The 22,462-nt window shown below is 41.1% G+C and overlaps 1 protein-coding gene across 1 annotated transcript in view; it reads left to right on the top strand.

Annotated features, from left to right (window-relative positions):
- Positions 1 to 22,462, top strand: part of CSMD1 (CUB and Sushi multiple domains 1) — a 1,699,370-nt gene that overhangs the window by 285,832 nt on the left and 1,391,076 nt on the right. The window contains exon 2 of the mRNA XM_019652695.1: positions 21,854 to 22,070. Within this exon, the coding sequence (XP_019508240.1) occupies positions 21,854 to 22,070 (217 nt within the window). The remainder of the gene's footprint in view (positions 1 to 21,853; positions 22,071 to 22,462) is intronic.

Raw genomic sequence — 22,462 nt, 5'->3', positions numbered from 1 at the left:
TACAAATTAACCTTATAATGTATCACTCCCCACCTGAAATAAAAAAATTGTGTTAACCCCCCCCGCACCCCAATAAATAAAGGGTTTTGTCCTGGAAGTTTCTCCTTGCTCTGACTTGTTTGTTGTCTTGCCATATGGCTCATGAACAGTGAGAAGTGAAAATAAGTCAGGTGCCCAAGGCTCGCCTCACCAAGGAGACCTGGTTCTCCCAGGCGCCCCCACTGTGTCTCCAGTGAGAATAAAGGAGCTACATTTGCCCAGGTAGTCACCAGCACTCCCCATCCTGCCCCCAAGCTTCCATTTCAGTCCCTCTGCCCTGAAGCAGAGACTGAAAAAAAAAACCCCAAAACCCCCCTCAAGGTGGAACAGGAAGTAACATTGAGTAGAAGAGTTCCTTAAGAGGACTGTTTTGTTTTTCTTTTGTTTCTTTTGGGCCAACAGTGTCACCGATGTTCAACATTCTTGGAAATGTCCTGCCACAGTGTTTGCTAATGGAGGGAGGGTGTTTGTTTCAGGAGCTCGACACCCCCCCACCACCACCTGCTCCTGTGTAAAAGGGCGGGAACCACATTCACGGGGCTTAAGGATGCAGGTGTGTGCAGAGCAATTGTGCAAAGTGCAGTGGAGAAATGACCCTGAAAACAGGACACACAGGAAGAGACTGCTGAAAGGGAGCTTATGTTTCCTCAGAACGTGGTGTGAGAAATAGTGACAGTTCAGCGTGACACTGCAGGGCGAGTCAGGACCGTCTTCGCATTAGCATTCATGGGGACCTCAGCGAAAGTGCAGGAAGGGCGCAGATGGGCTTTTCACGATGGGAAGGCACCAGGCCACAGAAACAAAGTGCTGCACTGGAGAAAATAAAAAGAAATGAGCATTATTAAAAGAAAAGTGTGTCAATGTGGTCTTTTTGTAAAGCCTAATCCTTTTCCTCAGCAATTTCAGGAACAATGCTTGTTCCTAAAATGTGTGCCCTGTGCCTTTCCTGATCTCCTCTGAGTAATTCAGTACTCCTATTTTTAGAAGCCCCTCATTTGTCTAGCAAGGAAGAATGTTTATTATATTTGCCATTAATTATCCAAAAAATTATTCCAGTATATCTTTGAAAGCATGCCAAGTTGTTAGAAGCTGTTTATGGATTTATTTGAAGGTTCTTAATCCCTTTGCAGTTTATACATTTTGTTGTAATATATTTGAAAACTCAGAAAGTTTAATTTGTGTGTCGTGTTTCTCCATTTCCAAATTTCTCTATTATAGAGTCTAAACACATTTATTTATTTGACCCACGTATGTCAATGATGTATTTGTTAATGAAATGTGGGTTTTCCTAAAGCTAAATTATGTTAACTATATCACAGCAACACCATACATTATTAGCATAACTATGTAGAAATTCTGTTGGCTAATACAGTCATGTTAGAATACATTAACTGTGAATATATATATTCATTTTTATTGAAACACACTCTATTTCTTTATCTCCATACTAACATTGGATTTAGACAATTTATATTACCTACTGCTAACATAGTCCCAATTCTAACATTTTTTTGGATTTAGGAGTATCAAAATTTAATGTCATTATGACAAAGAAATTTGTCTTAGTCTATATTCTCTTTGCGAATTAAACTTTTAATTTGGGAATGATTTGAGGTTCACATGTAATTGTAGAAGTTAGCGAGCATCTGCTATACCTTTGTTCAGTCTCTCCCAATAGTGTAATCTTACAGAGCCACGTTCAATATCGCACCAGGCTGTTGATGTTGTACAGGCAAGATATAGACCATTTCCATCAACACAGAGATTGCGTCACCCGCTTACACCCACACCCCCATTCCTCCTGACCCCACACCATCTAACGCAAGGCACCAATTAATCTCTTCCCTGTTTCTGTAACTGTGTTATCTCAAGAATGTTATAGGAATTGAATCATGGGTGGTCACTTCTTACATGGGATTTTTTTTCCCACTGAGCAACTTTCTGGATTTCACCCCACTCGTTGCATATGAGTCAGTAGCCTGTTTCTTCCTGTAGCCGAGTGGAGTTACATGATATGGATGGACCATGATTTGCTTAACCACTCATTGAAGGGTCTCTGGGTTGTTTCAGTTTTTGTCTATTTCAAATAGAGCTGCTATAAACATGTGTGAACATGTCTTCATATCTCTAGCTATAGGAGTTCCTTGGCTTTTCCATAAAAAATTCTAGGATACTCTCGTCTATCAATATAGAAAGTTAATCTGAGACTTTTAAAAGAATTTTGTTAAACCTGTATATCAATTTTGGGAGAATTGATATTTTCCATTTATCTAATGATTTTGGGCATGTTTTCATTTACTTGTCAGCTATTTGTATATCTTAGGGAAAATTGCTATTCAAGTATTTTGCCCATTTATAAATTGTTGCACTTTTTTGTTGTTGAATTACAAGTATTCTTTATGTATTCTGGATATTAGATCCTTATCAGATATATAATTTGCATGTTCTCATTCTGTAGGTTGCCTTTTCATTTTCTTGATAACGTCCTCGGTGTATAGAAGTTCTCTCTATATATTTCAATACTGGTGAAGTCCAATGTAAGTTTTCTTTTGTCACTCATGCTTTTCATGTCATATCTAAGAACCCATTGCCAAATATGCACAAACTCATGGAGATTTACCTCTATATTTTCTTCAAGGAGTTTTGTGGTCTTAGCTTTTATATTTTGGGCATTGATCCACTTTGAGTTATTTTTTGTATATGGTGAGGAAGCAGTCTATGTCCTTTCTTTTGCATGTAGATTTCTAGTTGTCCCAGTACTATACATTGGGGTGACTGCTATTATCCCTATTGAATGTTCCCATTAATGTTTTCAAAAATCAATTGTCCATAAAAGTGTGATTTTTATATATGAACTCTCAATTTTATTTCATTCGTCCATATGTCTATCTTTATGCCAGTACCATACTATGTTGATTACTAGTGTAGCTTCACGTTGTTTTGAAATTGGAAAGTATGAGTCCTCCAACTTCCTTCTTTTTTTTTGCTATTGTTTTGGTTTATTGGGGCCCCTTGAAATCTTATATGAATTTGAGGATTGACTTTTTCATTTTTGCAAAAAAGACAGTGGGAATTTTGAGGGTCATAGTATACAGTGATATTCTATTCATTTATAAATCTATGGTTTTATGTTACAATAAGGCTTCTTAGATGACTCTAGATTATAAAAGGAATTTTTACTACACTTTGGGTAGTATTGACATCTTAACAGTATGAAGCTTTTCAATTCATGAACATGGTATATATTTCCATTTATATAGTGTTTTTTTTGTTGTTGTTGTTGCTGTTGTTGTTACTATTTGCATGAAATATCTTTTTCCATCCTTTTATTTTCCATTCGAATCTTTGGATATAAACTGAGTCTCTTTTAGGCAACAAATAATTTGATCAGGTTTACTTTTTAAAATCTGTTTAGTCAATCTCTGCCTTATAAAAACAGGGTTTAATCCATTTACACTTAAAGCAATCGCTAATAAGAAAAAGTCACTTTTCACATTTATCATTTGTTCTTTATAAGAGTTACAATTTTTTTGTTCCTCATTTTTTCTGCTACCCCCTTCCCTTATGTTTAGTTAGTATTTATGGTGAATATTTTTTATTTTCCTCTGATTTCCATATGTATATATTTTTCAGTTATGCTCTTAATGGTAAGTATAGAGATTGCAATTGACATCTTAAAATTATAACTAATTTGAATTGATACCAACCTAGATTCAATAGAATGCCAAATTCTGATTTTTTGCAATTCTGAAATGTGCCTGGAGGTGAATATTGTCACAAACTATATCTTTATACATTGTGTGATGCTTAACATAGATTTACAGTTTTGTTTTATGCATTTGAAAAAGAGAGTTACAAACCAAAAGTAGAAAAATAGTGACTTTAATACTTACTATTTAACTTTACTGGAATTGTTTATTTTTTTTGTATGACAACAATGCTGTCTAGTTTCCTTTTATTTGAGCTCAAAGGCCTCCCATTAGCACTTCTTCTAGGGCAGGTCTGCAACAACAAACTCTCTTATCTTTTGTTTATTTCTAAATTTCTTAATTTCTATATTTTGAAGGGACATTTTGCTGAACAGAGAATACTTTTTTGACAAGTTGTTGTAGTTTTTTCCCAGCACTTTAAAAATATCCTCCCATTCCCTCTGTTCTTTCTGGTTTCTGATGAGAAATTTGCTTTTAATCTTATTAAGGCTCCTTTGTATACAGCAGGTTTCAGTGTCTTGCTGCTTTCAAGATTCACTCTTTGTCTTTGACTTTCAACAGTTTGACTACAATGTCCTCAGTGTGAATCTCTTTGAGTTTATCCTTCGTGGAGATAGCTCAGTTTCTCATATGTATAGGTTCATTTCTGTTTGCAAATCTTGGGAAGTTTTGTCACTGTTTCCTCAAATATTTTTTCTCCCGCCTTCTGGGATTTTCACTGTGCATATGTCGCGATGCTTGATGGTGTCCCATCTGTATTCTTTGTCATGTATGTTCTCTGAAGTCTTTGTCTCTGCATCTTGTGCTCAACTGATGTCTTGACAGAGATTTCCTTGAATGATATGAGAGAGAGAGAGAGAGAGAGAGAGAGAGAGAGAGAGAGAGAGCGAGCAAGACAGGGAGAGAAGGAGAGGAAGAGGGAGAGGGAGAGGGAAAGGGGAGAAAAGAAAAACTCTCCCAGTGTTTGCAGATTAGTTCCGTCTGTCCTGGGGCACTACTTCAATACTTAGCCAAACAACTGTTTAAAACTCTGTCTTTGATTTCCCTTGTGCTCGCACTGAATCTAGAAACAAGCCAGACATGAGTGTCTGGGCACTTCTCAGGTCTTTTCCAAGAGTGCATCCTACCATGGGCATATGCATGACTTTCTAAATTTCCTATTATACACGGTGCTTTAGAAGGTCTTGATTTTCCAAAGAAGCTGTCTCTCCAGCTTTTCCTCCCAGGCTTTCAGTTTTCTGTTGTTGACCTCTATTGTAATATTTTGCTCCAGGTGGCTTTTGTTGTTCATTTGCCTTAAAATATTTTGAGGATTTCCCACCCTTTTCTGCCTTGAGTTGTGAGACAAAACAATGACAAGCTCTTCCTGTGTGTCCTCAGGTAACCTCCCAGACAGAGTAAGACAGACAGACAACGGGTGGAATGTGTTCTACGGTTATGGATTAGCTCAGTGTACCTTTCAGCTGAAGTTATTAGATAACACTGCTAATTTGCCCCATAATACATTCGAGTAATGTTCTATTCACAACAATCATATTTGCAAGTTAACTGTAGCACCAAGCATTATATAAACCCTAAGTTAACAGAATACTTGAGGAATGGGGCTTGAATTATTGCTTTGTTGGAAAAGTCATGACGCATTTTTGCAATGAAAAACAGAAAAAAATACGTCATGATTTTTCCAACAACCCAATAAATGGTCAGTATATGTTCTCATCAGTTAAGATCAAGTCCTTTAAACTTTAAAAGCATACTACAGTAACATGTAACAACGGTCCTTCAAAGTGTCACCATGTCACTCCAATTAGAATTCGGAATCATGGTAACCTTATACTCTATGCTTGACTGTAACTCAGCATTCCAGAGTTCCTTCTGACAGCTCATCCCCCCTGGGCTTCCATGCACTCAGCTCGCTGGCCTCCCCCTTGTCCCCTGGAATATCCTCAGGACACTGTCCTTCCTGTTCTTCACTTCTTTGCCCACGGTCACCTCCCACGGCCACCTAATCTACACCCACCCCCCACGTCACTGGCATCCCCTTCCCCTGACTCTGCCAAGCATTTTCTTCTTTCCCATAACACTCCTCACCTTCTAACAGCGTGAAACGTGTGTGTTTACTTCACTGTTTATCGTCTAACTCTTCCCTGACATAGAGCACCACAGGGCCGAGGCTCTCAGCGCCTTGAACAGAGGAACAGGGTTTACAGTCAGCAAATAGCTGATGACTGAGGGACCACATTCTGCCCCATTCTCGGAAAAGGAATTAGAAAAATTCTAATCCATATTGCGTTGTGGAGGGTCTTGCAGCCATGGATTTTATACATCAGTTTTAATGTTCCTGTAAACAGGAGTAGCACTGTGCTTCTCTTATTAAAAAGAATAGTTCCGTTTAACATCTCCTTGTGCCCCACTCAGGTTTGGCATCACCTTGACATTTCCGCTACATTGTGGAAATGACTGCACACCATATTTTCATATAACAAATATTATAAAGTTGCATCATAGAAATTACTTGGCAAACAGTTTAAGTAATGCGACTGGAAAGGGCTTTGTAAAATGTTAGCTGAAGCATATATAGTATTACAATTTGGGTTTCCCTTTTAAATCTTGATCACCACAGGTTTTGCTTCACTTAAAAATAAAGCAGGATTCATGTCTGTTGCTTCACCTTTCCATTCCACATAGATAGTTATTATTATTAATGTTCCCTTTCCATCACTTCGTTTTGCCCTGTCTTCTGGGGGCCACTTGTTAAAGCCTCGGGAGGTGGGCAGGTTGGAGGCTCCAAGTGGAGTGTGAGCAGGGAGCTGCCAGGATGTTAGCAGGCAAAGGGCTTCCATTCCACTTTAATTACAAAGAAAAGAGTTACAGGAAGAAGGAAAGCAATTTCATAAAAAAGGTCATTATTTGTCTATATTTAAGAAAATCAAAACCGAGTCTTAGACAGTGTTTGGCATTAATACAGAAGCACCTATGTGTCTCTTTGATGCACAGATTTCGTGAAGATTTTGATATTAGAGGAGCTGTGTCTCTGTGTCAAATTTTGATTAGCCTCATTGCCAAGCAGTGATTAGTTACTTGTTGTCCTGGAGAGAGAGATCTCGTTTGGCCAATAGAAGTCTATCCTCCAAAGTTCTCTGCCTATGTACACAGAAGGGGCCCAATAAATAACCTTGTTCTCTGCTTAAGTTATGAATAAACTGAGAAATAAGTTAAAGATGTGAGGCTGATGAGAACCCACAAACACAAAGCGGCCTTGTGACACATGAGCTGCTGTTGAATGGTTTAGGGGACACCTACAGGCAGTTGAAATTCCTAGCACCAAACTCTTGCATTAGACCAACATCTTTTTTCTGCCTCCCCCACAAAACTCCCCCTGCGCCTTGGCATCCACACACCCTGCCCTGGGAGAGCCCAGGAGGCCTGCTGCCTGCACGTGGAGGAAAGACGAAGGAGCCGTGCTCCCAGTTTCCACCTCCCCCTTCCAAACTCAGGAAACCGATCATTACTGTCACTGTGCTGGACCAGCGTGTGTGAGGTGAAGGAAAGAGGACAGGGTTATCACACTAACACGGTCACCTCCACGTGGAAGGAAAAAACCTCTCCAATCCATATATGTCTGTACTCATCTGAGATTTGCCGAAGCGTCTTTCTGAACTGAATTCTCGAGAATGATTTTAGATGTTTTGGGAATCCTAGATCCAGCCATGCCAGAAGAACAGTTTATATTGGGTTGTTGGAAAAGTCATGACGTATTTTTTCTATGTTTTTCATTGCAAAAATGCATCACGACTTTTCCGACAACCCAATAGATGAAACAATGGATAATTCAGTAGACAAATAGAAAATGCACCCAGTAAATGTAGTGTTAAATTGGCCCCAGTTTGCCCAGAGAGAGAAAAGAGTTCCTGCGGCTCGTTACTGGATCTGGAAGTCATTTCTGAACTGGGATGACTGGATGAAAGGATGTCCCGAACCCACCTTCATACTTGGGCATTGAACCCTAATTGTGATTAAATGAACCCAGCTCAATCCTAAAATGTCCTCCACAACATGCTTTGGAGAAAAGTGGCTGCTGAGATATTTTGCATGGACAACAATATGAAAAATGTAAGTCTTCTTCAGCGCCCTAAAGCAGGACCCTTGGTAAAGACTGGTTATTTGCCAACGCCTCGATTCAAATTGAAAATGATATTTACCATGCTTTGGGGTCCTAAGGAAATGTGTTTGAAAATAGGTTTTCCCCCGCTGTTTCCTTTTTGCCAGTTGCATTAGGATCGTTTACAGCCTGGGGCAGCGTAACCACCCAAATGCCACGCTGAGGTCAGGGACCACTGCAGTCGGCTTGACAGCGCTGAATTGTTGTCTAGGATGATTTTAATGTTTGTCATAAATCACCAAAAAATAGTTTCTATTTTGAAACAAAGAGAAACAGTCATGATTGTGGGTTCCTAATGTCTATTTTAGAAACTCTGTTACCTGTAAGTCTTTTCTTCACTGAAAACTCAGGGCTTAGAACCTGCCTGGAGAAGAAAAGAGTGTTTTCTGCACCCATTCAGTGACAGAAGGTTACTATCGTGAATGAAACCACAAGAACAAAATGTGCAGTCAGAGGAAAAAAAACTACATTCCAAGTGTTTCTGCAGCTGCATGAAAAATAAGCACCTAGCTTCTTAATAGTCTACTTAAAGTGAAACTTCGTTTACTTGTGCATTAGTGACTGTCACCTTTCATTCAGTTACTTAATGCTCTGTGGGCCAAATTATCCCTTTACCCCTGCCAGACTTTGGCAGATACGAAAAGTCATTTACTTCAACTCTAAAACTGTCAGCTGTTGTCACCATCAGGTCGTCTGCTTTGGCAAGTTTTATGAAGTGGCCTCAATTTGTGGCGAGGAAGCAAACCAGGGGTCCTATGTCTCATAACAAAGTACTCTGGACACTTGTCAGTGCGATGGGGACGGCCCTGCTGGCTCATCGGGCCTAGTCTGTTCTTGGCCCCTTGGGCACACGTCAGTGTCTGCTCAGCTGAGCGAAAGTGCTTTCCTAGCCCCCACTCATGGTAACCCCCACAGCCCCCAAAGCAGAGAGAAACAGGCCTTTACTGACGGTAATAAGTTAGGGTAACACAGACCGCCAAACTGTGCTTCACACTTATCTCAGGGCTCCAAATATAAATGAGATTGGACTTATTTTCTTGTATCATGTCTCCTCATGCCCTCCTTGGATTTTTATGGTTCTTTTGAAGACCGCTATTAAAGAAATCTCTTAATTCTTTATTATTGGGAGTAGGATTTATCACCTCTTCCCCTGCCTCTCCTGATTGCCTCTGTTCTTACTTTAATTGATATACGATATCAAAAAAATTGACAATTCAAATTCTTCCCAACTCAAACATGGCTCTTATATCTTGGAGGAAATGTGAGACTTAGCAATTTTCTGTTTCATTCTCTTCTCTGTACTTAGGGGACTAGACCCAGAGAATTGAGTTAAATTCCTCACCCTCAGTTCTCTGTATAGTACTGAGACTGTCAGCATAACCTAATGCCCCTAACTGTAGATCGGGGTGCTTTCTGAGACAGGGCCTTTTCATTTCAAACATCTGTTTGTTTTGTCTAGTGAAACAAATTACCCCCTTTCCCCAATAAACGTACATGTTATCCATTATATGAACACACATGTAGGATTAGAGATGTGTGTTTAACTCCAAAACAAGTGCTTGAATGAGAGTGTCATGCTGAGACAATGAGGACAGAAAGTCATCGTGCTTTTAGCAGATATTGGGATAGCGAGGTTTTTCCAGATGTGCACATCGCACGAGGCTGTTAGTCATGCAGATGGCCCTTCACAGCTGGGGATGAGGGGCTGACCAGGAACCGGAGTTCAGTCCCACCGTGTGAGTGTGAAGTGTGACTCAGGAGAGAAACCACTCGCCTCGACTCAGCCGCCTCCCATCCACTTGTGTTTGTTCAAAGTTTTGTTTTCCACCCGTGACTATAACCAGGCTGCATGGCAAGAAACTGGAACCGATGACAGCTCAGTGCCCAGAGATGCTGCCGTGAGGCAGCCATTCTCCACGGGCTTATTGGCTTCAAAATCCAAGGCACCATTAGAGAGTGGCTTTACCCACCTTTTTTTTTTCTGAAAATGCCAACTATTTCACTTTTTTTGTTGTTATTTCTTTACTGAAATATATTAACATGTAACATTATACTAGTTTCAGGTGTATAACACAATGATTTTATAATATATAGGTATATATTTTGAAATGATCACCACCATCAGTCAAAGGTATCATCCATCGCCACAGTTAGTTGCAAATTGTTTTGTGTGTGTGATGGAGACTTGTAAGATCTATTCTCTTAGAAACTTTAAAATATACGGCACAGTATCGTTAACTGTAGTCCCCATGCTGGACATTCTGTCCCAGACTTGCATCTTTCTTATAACAGGAAGTTTTCACCTTTTCATCACCTTCACCCATTTCAGCAACTATTTACGTGTAACTCTTAATAATTAAACACTTTTTTATCCTTTATTACATACAGTTCCCCTTAACTCTATGCCAGCTATATGACAATCATCAATTTGTATACATTTGACATTATGGGATTTTGTATGTCAGTATGATCATTTTCCCAGTGGAAAGCGAAGTACTCATTTTCGCTTCTGCTGTGGCACTGTCACTCCTTGAGCCTCACCGTACAGCTGCCTGGGATGTCTGCCCTAGAGCGAGCAGCGTTGATTCACGGACGGCTTTGGTCAGTTAATGCTGTAAATGGGCATTGTCTCTATGGCCCTATTGCTTCCTGTTACAAATATTTACGTTGTGAGTGTCATCTTCTGGTTCATTTGCAATAGTTAAATCAAGGCAAATTCAATTGGTATTTTCCTGCAAAACAGTCAACGTGTCTGCTAATACTCTTTATCTAGACAACAAGCTCTTTTTCTCTCTGGTCTTATTTCTGATCTAAAACCTTGGAAGCTAAACTAGAGTGAGACAAAGAATAGACTCCAGATAAAACTGAGTAACTGTTTAGGGGTGGGGGGGGGCGCTTATGCTTTTCAATGCTAATTAGAAATCAGTGAAATTAAAATGCACAGAAAGTCAACCACAGACTATATTTTTTCAGTTCAAGGCCACGGATTTGGAAGAACGGCAACTCTTTTTGCCAAGATGATTTGTACAATAAGCCCTGACCCTCTGTGGACTTTCAATATCATTCATGATTTCTTCAGAAACATCACAAAATCAAGATAAAATAAGGGCCAGTGACCAGGGCTTTCATTCCTTGCTCACAGCACAGGGGCCAGTGAAAAGCCAAAAGACTGTAAAATGGATGTAGGCACATAGGTCAAGGCTAATGACAGCAGTAAATCCATCGCTAAGCCTTTATGTCCATGGACGTCCCCCTGGTGATTTAGTCAGTGTCTTCTCTTCTTTATGCCTATTCACACCACACATTGTCTCACCTGGGACATGACACATTCTGCCATCAATCAAGTCCTGCCCAGTTTCCTGTCTAAGGCAGCTGGGGACTGTGTGCCAGCAGGACCCCTGGAGTTGTGCAGTGTGCAGCCTGTGTGCAGTTTGTAGGCACAGGAGCTATCTTCTCTCTTTCCAGCTTCTAACTCTATTCAGTGTGCTTTATCTGTAGTCACTATAACAACTTTGCCAAACAGGTATCATCCTCATGTCCCATCCGTGGAAACTGAGGCTAATAGTGACTAGGTGACTGACTCAATCCCCAATGCTCCATGCTGGAAACGAATCCCATTTTTGTTGGGTTTGACTTAAAAAGCAGAAAGCCTGGTGCTTTTTTGCCCCCACACTATGTATGACGTTCTTCCAATTTGTCTCTTGAGAATGGGTAGACATTGAATGCCTTTATTACCAATAGGTGAAAACATCACAGTACTGGAATTAACTAGCGCCCCATCCCCTGGGTACAATAGGTAAGGAACACCATTGACATCATAGCCTTGTGGTTCCAGGTCTGACTCATGGCACCCTGCCTTGCCCTGAGTCATAACCACCTTCTAGAATAAAAAGACAGAGATGGCAAGGTACAGAGGAGGATTGCATACAAGAGAGCTTTGCTTTGAACAAAGCAGGGGTATTTAAATTAGCCTAAGGAGCTGTTGGCAATCAGTCTGCTAAACATCAGGACTGGGATTCCAGCACTCCTTTTCTTGGAATTAGAATGGCAGCACTGCACTGGGAATGTTCTGGTAGCCCCTGGCTTCACCATGTGATTACAGCTGATTCAAGGACAGGTCCTTTGCATTTTTGCAGATTCTTTCCACGTGCGTGTGGATTCAGATTTAATTTATACCACCATCATCACCACCTCCCACGCATATGCCCCAGCTCACCTATGTGCTGCAGTAATTTTTTTAATCATTGTTTTATTTTTCAATAACAGTTGACACACACTATTCTATTCATTTTGAGTGCACAACATAGTGATTAGACATTTATTAGCTTACAAAGTGATCACCACATCCCAATATGGAGTCTAGTACCCATCTGACATCATACACAGTTAGCGCAATATTATTGTCTGTATTCCTTATGCTGTACTTTACATCCCCATGGCTATTTTGTAACTATCAGTTTGTATTTCTTAATCTTTTCACCTTTTCCACCCAGCCTCTCAAACCCCTCTCCCAGCTGGCAACCATCAAAATGTTCTCTGTATCTCTATGAGTTTGTTTCTGTTTTGTTTTTGAGATTCCACCTATAAGTGAAATCATATGGCATTTGTCTTTCTCTGTCTGACTAACTCCACTCAGCGCTATACCCTCTAGGTCCATCCATGTTGTTGCTGATGGCAAGATTTCATTCTTTTCTATGGCTGAGTGATATTCCATTGATTCAATATGGAGCGCTGACAGGAGTTTAGGAATCGGGATGAACATAAGGCAGACAGTATCCTCACTCTTGGAAGGTGTACACATTAGTTGCAGAAACAGGTAAATCATAAGTAAATAAAAAAACAAAATACTTTCACAAAATGATAAACGCTACAAGGAAACGCCGCAGGGAGTAACCCAGAGTGCTGGTGGAGGGGTGGCCGTCGGGGCTCAGGGTCTGGGAGGACAGTCCACACCGCAGCTGTGTGAGGCGATGTTGGGTATGGGAAGACCTGGGCAAGCATTCAGGCAGATGGGCACCCATGTGCACAGGCCCTGGGCTGGGACAAGCTTGGTGTGTTCGAGGAAAGGAGACAAATTAAGCAGACCAAACCTGCGTGTGGTTATGATACCAAACTTTAGTAGACTGAAGAAGGATTGTTTACATGTACATGGTCCAGTGAAAACTCCGTTTTCCTTTCACAAGCAATAGAGGTTGGATGTCCCTGGATCATTTCCAGGGGAAGGGCCTCCTGCAGGGCCTTGCCTGTGATCTGAGGAGTCGCCAGGGAAGAACCCCCTTGGCCCCTCTCGGGGTCGGGTGCCTCCAGGTTTTCTAGTTTTCTTCTGTGCTCATGCTGTGAGTGATCTCCCGTGAGTGTCTGGGATTAACACAAACCGGGCGCCCTAGGGCTGTCAGTTATGGCAGCAAATACCCAGTGCTCCAGGTGCGCTGAGAAATAGAATGCTTTTCAAACTTCCTCCCGGGCATGCTGTTCCTAGGAAACACCTGAAGACTTCAATTTTGAAACACCTTAATCACAGCCCGAGGGAGGGCATTTTAAGTCGTGATCCCTCTGCAATTAATCATGTTCCAAATGATGCAGACTCTGAAACAATCTATGAAACTGCAGATGACAATACAGAGCAGAGTTTAATGCATATTTGATGTGTTTACTGCTTCAGAAAGTACTTACCTGGTAAGAGAAATTCCCACTTCCATCAAGGAAATTGGAGGACTCCTGATGTTTCAAATTCTGGATCCACTTCAAAGGAGGTCGTACTCCTTAGTTATTAAAGAAAATGATCAATTCAAGTGAAGATCACGGTGGACCTTTTGTCTGACTGGAGAGGTCCTGCCTTGTTATACCCAAAAGAGTAGGCAACTTCCACAAAACCTGTCAACACAGGAGAGGCTTTGCGGGTCAAAAATCTGGTTGTAAAGAAGTAAAGCTTCATTTGCATAGAAATTTACATAAGGTATGAACACATGTAAATTGTTGTTTTCACAGAATGGAGACAGGGAATGAATGGAGAAGCCACTGAGTGTAATAAACACTTTGTGTGTTTTTTTTTTCCAGAACTGTGTTGTTTTCAAAAATAAATCAATGTGGGTTTGATGCAAACAGGACATAAACTTGTTTATTTTTTACATCTATCTCCAATGAGAGATGCAGTTGTGATGATAATACAGCTTCTGTTCATACTCTATACTGACACAAATCTATTTACTTGTTTAAAAGCTATCTTGCCAGATAGTTGGACGACAGCTCTGTATTCCCCAAATCTGCTCATATCCAGAATATTCCTCTGCAGTCCACCAGTCCCTGGTCATGTGACCAGTTTCCTTGGTGGCAGAATTCGGCACAGAGTATCCCACCCCTCCACCCCCTGTATGTTTTCTTCACATACTGAACACTACAGACCATGCCTCTCTGGGGTCACTGAAGCAAATCACACGCCAAAATATCCCAGAGAGCAAAAGACTTGTTCTCAGAGAGGAGCATGACGTAGCAAAGGCACTGCCAGCCACAAACCTGCATTTGGATGAATGACTCTTATAGCAACTAGCAAAACAAAAGCTAGACCGCTTCCTACCTCATAGGCTGTGCAAGAGTTAAACAGAGAGTGGCGTGCTAAGTACTTGGCACATGAGTTTTCATATGGTATGCCCTCTTCTACTGCTCTCTAAGAATGGGTTCTCAGGTCATTAGGTCCTTGGGTCACTAGGTCATGAAGTCATCAGGTCATGAAGTCATCTGGTCATCAGGTCATCAGGTCGTCAGGTTATCAGGTCATCAGGTTATTGGGTCATCAGGATGCAGGGAGACGATTTCAACAACTGGTGGACTGAGGAAGGAAATTGTTTATACTTAGCTTTTCCATCAAACGCTTACAATGAATCGTCTTGAATCCCAGATGTATCAGGTCAGCACATCCTCTCCTGCGGGAAATGAAGGTGGTTGCTACAGAGTAGGACACATTAGAAAGCGAGAGGGTGGGACAGGCACAGACCCCTGCGGTGAACCTCAGAGCACAGAGGGGCTTTCATCTCAGAAATGTGCAGGGCAGAGTGCCATTTTCTGTCGACTGTTTCCAGGGCTGACTTAGAGCAGGGGCTCGTTCCGGAGCACCATGAACCTGGCCTTTCCCGAAATGTGCTTCGCAGCCCCATGGGGATCACCCCTGTGCAAACTGCTGCTCATGGGGTGCAGGGGGCAGGTCTCTTTGCTGAGGGAGGCAGGGCGATTTCCGAAACTTTTGGGACAAAGGCCGATACCAACAAACCACAGAGCAAGTCACATCCTAGATTCAGTCTTCCTGCCTCCTGTCCATTCTGTAGGACGGCCAGATTTATAACCTAGACACAGACCACTCACATACTTATTATACATCAGTTACTGAGACACCATTTTAAAAATGTAAAGTATAAACCAGAAAAATGTTCAGTAAGGTGACAGCAGTAATCGTCTTTGGTAATGGCATCGTGAGTGACTTTTGTATTTTTAAATGATACGTTACACTTTTTTTCCCTTCAATGGGCACTGGTTAGTTGTAAAGAAGCCCTGAAGTCAGGGCTCCTAAACATCTGACCATCCTGGTTCATTGTTGGTCTGAGCTAGCCGTGGTGATAGGCTGGGCTTGGATAGGTGCTCACAGCTGTAGGATGGGTTGTTTCCCACAGTGCTGGTCGCTGGTGACACTGCTGTGATTTTGGGGAACACACACCAGCCTCTGGTGTCAGAAGACCCCACTTCACTCTGGAAAACCCTGGACCACTCACTTCACTCCCTTCTGCATTTCCCCAGGTATGGGAACTACTCAGGAAGTGCCGTCATGGCCAACTAAGATTATGTGTGACACGTATTTTGGAAACAGTGTTTCATTCCAAAATATGAGACAGAATTGAAATGACTGCTGGAAAACCCCCTGAATCTGAAGCTGTGAACTCGGTGGAAATCTATACGAAATTGACTCTGTAGGAGTCCCCTGTACCTAACACTTTGCTGATTACTTCCGATATAAACGAAGTATTTCATAAGGTATATTTAACTGCTAGATGATTTACATGTCAATTTCTTTTGTTGCCCCACTTCACTGAGGTATAATTGAAATATAATATTGTTGGGCACCAATTTTAAAAATTATGACATGTATTCAAATTTTCTGATAGTGGTTTGTTTGAATTATAGCAAGTAAAAACATATCCATGTGTACAAATCTATGTGCATGTTGATGTGTGATGTGTATTTACAGTTGACATGCAATTTAGATGTATACATACATATATACTTCCTTTGATGCTTGATTTTAAGGTAAGTTCTAACATCAGTACTTGAGGGAAAAAAAAACATTAGACATTTTCTTCAGTAATAACTGAGTTTTCAATCTTGTAAAAACAACACAATTTTCACTAAAAGATTAAAATCATGAGTGAAACACTGCAGATTACTTCATTGCCCACAGGAAATATAACTTACAAATGTACTTACAACAGATTCCTGCTGAGCAGTGTGTTAATGTATAATTATAATTACAGTATTTAAAACTTTGCTCATTAAAACTGTTTTCCAGTTGAGATAATCTGCTTATTTGAAGCTGAGTTTAAGTCCAACATTGAAATGAAACATAGATGTGAGCCATTTAGAAAGAAAACATTTGTAAAATATTTGAGAGTTCTCCACAGCAGGCAAGTGCCCATTAGAGTACAAGAACCGAGTGGAAAAATCATATAAGGAAGAGGGTGAGGGCACAAAACTTTGCTGGGGCAGTTGACCACAAACCGCAACCTTGGCATTTGCTGGAGGCGGGGTTAGATGGGTCCCATATGTGAAAATGAACGTACCATCTGATAATGTCTATAGATACCATCTACAATCTACATACACTCATCTATGGCTTTATTTCACTCAACAAAAATGCTTGTTTCCGTTGAAGAAATCGTTCTTTCAAGCACATGTTCTCATGATATCTGGATTACATTCTGGTATCGAGGAAGGATCTAACCTGTTCATTATTTGCATTCACTAATTTTAATCACTTTACACCCTGGGATTTCCATTGAGAGAACAATTTTCACTTAATTTTAAATGGCAGCAGGCTTTATTTTTGTGGGTGTGCTAGGAAGCATGAATCTTACATGGGCCCAATCTCACTTATACGTGGATTCTAAGGAACTGAATGGATGGGAGAAGTGGATGGAGAATAGTCTCAGAGACACAGAGGAAGAACTGAGGGTTGTTAGCTGGGAGGGGGTGGGGATGAAGGAGAAGGGGAAGGGATGAGACAATACAAATTGGTAATTACAATATGGCCTCAGGGATAGAAAAAGACAGTCTGAGGAATATAATCAATAATGTAAATATTTCTTAGGGGGCCAGATGGACTCATGTCTTGTTGGGGAGACCACTTCATAGTCGGTGTAGAGACCTGACCACCACACTGTATTTCTGAAGCTGATGTTGAATAATATTGTATGTCATCTATAATTATATATACATATCGTCACGGGATGTGGAGTAGAGAGTGGGAATGGAGTCAATGGAATTGTAATAGATAAGCATGATATTGGGGGGGGCAATAGATGGGGGGAGGGGGGTTGTTACTTTGTGAGGGTGAAAAGGATAACTATTGCATTGTTCTGTACACCTGAAACTAACAATAAAAAAATTAAAAAAAAAATCTTACATAGGCCCAAATGATGGTGGGGTTTTACAGCTTTGAGGTAATTGTTATTGAGGAAGTATCCTTCAGTTCAGTGTTGGTACAGGATTTTAGTCAATACTGCTTACTCTGGGGGACTATAGTCAATACCCTTGTAGCACTATTGCTTAGAGAAATGATTATTTTCATATGGCTCTTTTTTTTTTTTTTTTTTACCACCGAGATATTGTCATGGGGTGGAAGATACTGACTAAATTGCGAGCAAGTTCATATTTTCCTAGTGGGACCAAAAGTTGTATGGAGTGAACAAAAGTTGCAAGGTGGGCTTGTTGTGTCTACAAAGAAAGATCAAATAAATCAGTTTTTGTTTTCTTTTAGAGCAAAAGTCTATTTCCTTACACCTCCGGGACAGGTGTAAACACAGCTAGGCCCTGGCCCAGGGGACAAGGTGACAGTCAGGACTGTTAAGTCATTCCCACTTTATGATACGTGTATCTCTTTCCAATTTTGGAAAAACTCTCCTCTGATTCTGAATCTCCAGCTGCCTTTGGTCGTTGCCTTTCTGTTGTGTTGCCTTTTCCTTACTGGTTTGTGAGGTTTCTTCATTATATTACAAATATGTCCTTTGTTGAATATATGTCTTGCAAATGCATCCTACTTTTTGGAATTCCTTTTCACTCTTTCCTTTTATGATTGTTACTTGTATGTTCTATTTAATAAATCTTGTTTAACACACAGTTATTCTTTCTACGTGGTTTCCACCTGGAAGGGTTATTACTTGCCATTTACAGTTAGGTCTGCAGTTCATCTGGAACCGATGTCTGTGCATATTATAAAGTAGAGATAAGATTCACTTTTCCCATTTGGATCTCTAATTGTCCTGGCACCATCCACGGAAAACACCATTCTTTTCCCATTTTTACCCTTGTCATCAATCTAATGTCTATATCTCGGTGGGCTTGTTTGGGGGCTTTCTTTTCTCTTCCATTGGCTCTTTATCTAGGTTGGCATCAACTAAATACTACCTGAATTACTATAGCTTTGTAATACAGTGTGATATTAAGGAGCCTACGACCTCCAAGTTTGTTCTTCTTCAAGACTGTCGTGGATATTTCAGGCCCAGACCGTCTACAGCAGAATCTATCTCAGAACTAGGTACTTGTAAAACCCCTCAGTTGATTGCGATGTGCAGCCAAGCTTGAGGGTCACTTGTCTGAGAACTTTTGAGCAGTTCCCAAAGGTTCCAACAGGCCCGGTGGAAAAGTCTATCTGCTGATCAAATGTGAGTCCTTTTGCAAAACACTCTGTACTAATTGGTGTGCAAATGGCCTAAATGTTATTCCTTGGAGAATATCTTAGTATCTGATAACCCGGTAACCATGATGGGTCTGTAATGATAACTACTTCCTAGTTGATATTTTTGTTTTCTGGTGAGTTTTTTTTTTTCCTCCAAGTTATAATCAAGTCTTCACTTTTTGATTTACAAAAATTGCTAGATAAACCAGATAAACTATTTTTCTTTAAAGACCTTTCAAAATCCCACAGCTTTAATATCTACTTGTTACAGTGTTATTGTTAGATTTAAATTTAGTGGAAAAATGGGCCTCTTATTAGTCCTTTGGTTTTAAACTCATAAATCCCTTTCATTAAATCTTTTTTATTAGGATTTAGCAAACTCCCACAGCATTTGATAATATTACTGTGAACAATTTGAGCTCACCAAGAGTGACTATTGTGAAATATTTTTTAAAGTGTAAAATGTAGTTGAAAATAATGTTCTGTTTATAGTTCAATAATGAAAGTTGGGATAATGCTTGTATTCAAGTACTTACACTATAGGCGGTACTCCGAGTGTGCCCAGGTCCCTCCAAAATGTTCTTAATATCCTTACTATCAAAGCATTTAAGTTTATTTAAACCTAGTGGTGGGAAATAGCCAGATTAAGAAAGAATAGAACAGTTTTCAGGGGCTGCTGAATAGCTAACCTCAGACAAATTAAATGTTGGAATGATTCGATAGGAGCTACTTTGTCCCCTCACATGATGGTAATATCTGTAGTTAAAATGATTAATGTGCATTCATTAGGGAAGTCCACATAACCCACCTGTCCTGATGGCAGCCTCGAGTGCTCCTCACTGGTCTGGGAGACCAGGCACAGCCCTGACAGGCACATTGGGAGGTAACGGAACAGAACACCTCTAAACAAAGCAGGGACCAGGTGAGCCTGTGCCGAAAGGCTGACATACAAGAAGTAGTACCTGGGAAGAGGCAGTGGGAGGAACAGATGAGCAGAGAGCAGGAAGCAAAAGGGTGGACGAAGGATGAAAAGAGGCAGAGGCAGATGGGTGAGGTGGGAACAGAGGTGTTCGGAGTTTGTCTCATGGTAGAAGCACAATTGGTGGGTCCAGTGTGTGACTGTTACTGACCTCCAGGACTGTTCTTTCGGCAGAAGGTCCTTGTGGGAATCCTGGGGTCCTGCTCCTCGGGACTGCTCTCGAAATCTGAGAAAGCCCGATGTTAGTGTCAATACCACAGAATCCCAAGGAACGGGCAGCCTGGGGCCAGCTACTGGGGACAATCCCCCACTCACCCCATGGCTCTCACCTGCCCAGTGGCTAAGGTGGCTTTGGGGTGCACAGCTGCCCCTCCCATCTTTCCCCATTATCCTGTTATTTGGGTTCTGCACCCGATTCCCCTGTGGGGTGTGGGGAGACTTCCCTACACCAACCAACAAGCAATGCTCAGGACACGAGCTGGGTGCCCTACGGTTCACTTCAGTTCTGGCACCGTCTGCAAGGAGATAGCATGACATTCCACAGGGAAAGGGCTCAGTCCCACAAGACTGCCCTGCACGTCCCATGCTGATCACAAGCCCAGGTTGTGACCTGTGCTTCTGACCAACAGGTTAGACATCAGAGGTTCCTCTGACCCTCTCCTTGGGTGTCACTGATTTGCTTCAGCAGCTCACAGAGATCAGGGAACCCATTCCCTCACTAGATTACTGGTTCATGACAAGGAATATTAAAGGACATGGATGAAGAGCTATGGGGCAAGATCTGGGGAAGTGTGCCCCTAGCCCCACAACTTCACCTGCTCATCAACTCGGAAGCTCTTGGAGCCTGTTCTTTTGGGATTTTATGCAGGCTTCTTCATTCCACAGGCGTGAGGAGCTGAGTCATGGGCCGTTGGTGACGGTTCACCCTCCATCCCCGCTCTTTCCAGAGCTCAGGGCAAGTTCCAACCCTCTAGTGACAGTTAGCTCCGCTGACATCCAGCACCCGTCTAGTTAGGCGAGTTCTCAAAGTCACCTCATTAACCTAACAAAAGACACCTTTATTGCTTTTATCCCTAAGGGAAGCCTATGGGGTTTTAGGAGCTGTGTGTCAAAGAGGATAAGACCAAATATATATTTCTTTATCAATCACAATATCACACGTGTCCTATTGAACACAAGCAATCCTCACTCCACCTGTCTTACGGAAGTCAGAATCAGAGGTGAGCAGAGTGTGGCGTGTCCTGTGCACCTGTGTAGGGAAGCGAGTGTGTCTCATCCAGGCCTGACTCGGCCTTTTCTCTCAGGGCACCGCCATGTGGATAAGCCTCTCCCTTCCGCTTCAGACAGTAACTCCACCCATGGACGCAGGGGAGACTGTCACCCAGGACTGGTCCCTTATTTTCCTGGGCTGCTCCTTCATTTTTGGATAATTTGATTTCTCTTGTTTTACATTTTTTATTTTAAATTGGATAAGAGTCCTGCGGTCTTGTTTTATTCTTGGGCTTTGCGGGAGTTTAGTCAGCATAGGTGATAGTTTAAATATTGCCTGTGGCTTATCCTAATCATTCGTAATACCTCAGATTGCAGCCATTTAGATATAGTGATATGTGCCTGGGAGTGCATACTTTTTGTTCAGTTATTTACCTGTCAATTTTGTCCTCCCCCTCCCCCGCAAGGCACTATGGGCCGTGTTTCAACATGATACTATACTATGGTTCACAAGTATGGCAGGCTGACATCAAAGGAGCTGTATTTGAAAAATCAAAAAATTTCCCCAAATTTCTGAGAAGAGTTTCCAAATGTTGCATATGTTCTTTCTTTTTCCTTTTTTTTTTTTTGGTTTTTGTTATTCTCTATCTTTCAGCACTGGAGAACACTGTTGCTCTTTATCATTCAATATCTGTGCATGAAGGGATCACAAAATAAGCCATCATAGAAATTGACCAACATGGTTGGAAAATTGAAAAAAAAAATCACAGTTTAAAGATAGCCAAAATAATAGGCTATTTTTTTGTTGTTTCCTTTTTCAGGTCAGAACTGTGGCGGCTTAGTCCAGGGTCCCAACGGCACCATCGAGAGCCCAGGGTTCCCTCATGGTTATCCAAACTATGCCAACTGCACCTGGATCGTGGTCACCGGTGAACGCAATCGGATACAGCTGTCTTTTCACACCTTTGCTCTGGAAGAAGATTTTGACATTTTATCAGTTTACGACGGACAGCTCCAACAAGGGAACCTGAAAGTGAGGTAAAGCATTGGCTCTTCATATTATCGATTAGGGGGCACTGGTTGACCCGCTCAGATTCTGAAGCTTATTGGAAATTCATATTTGAATTTCATTATCAGAAAAGAAATTTTAGTTGCTGTAAAGAAAAAGTAAAGGCTGCAGATTTCTGCCCCATTTTTTCAATAGTTAAAAACAACTTCTTATTGAAAACAATCATTAAGTTCATTTATAGACATCGAATTGTTCAATATCTGTGTTGTCAAGGCAATTATAATACACCATTGTTTTTAAGCAACTGTGGATTTGACAGAAAAAGCACAATGATAAATGCATGAGCACAATTCAGAGAACAACAAAAGCAAGCTTTATATTGTTAGAGAAAACATTCAATAACAAGAACTCAGAAGGTGGG

Source organism: Hipposideros armiger, unplaced genomic scaffold (assembly GCF_001890085.2).
Source record: "Hipposideros armiger isolate ML-2016 unplaced genomic scaffold, ASM189008v1 scaffold_185, whole genome shotgun sequence".
NCBI classification, from domain to species: Eukaryota; Metazoa; Chordata; class Mammalia; order Chiroptera; family Hipposideridae; genus Hipposideros; species Hipposideros armiger.
The sequence above is the reverse complement of the archived record's forward strand: the minus strand, read 5'-3'. Positions and strand labels throughout refer to the sequence as shown.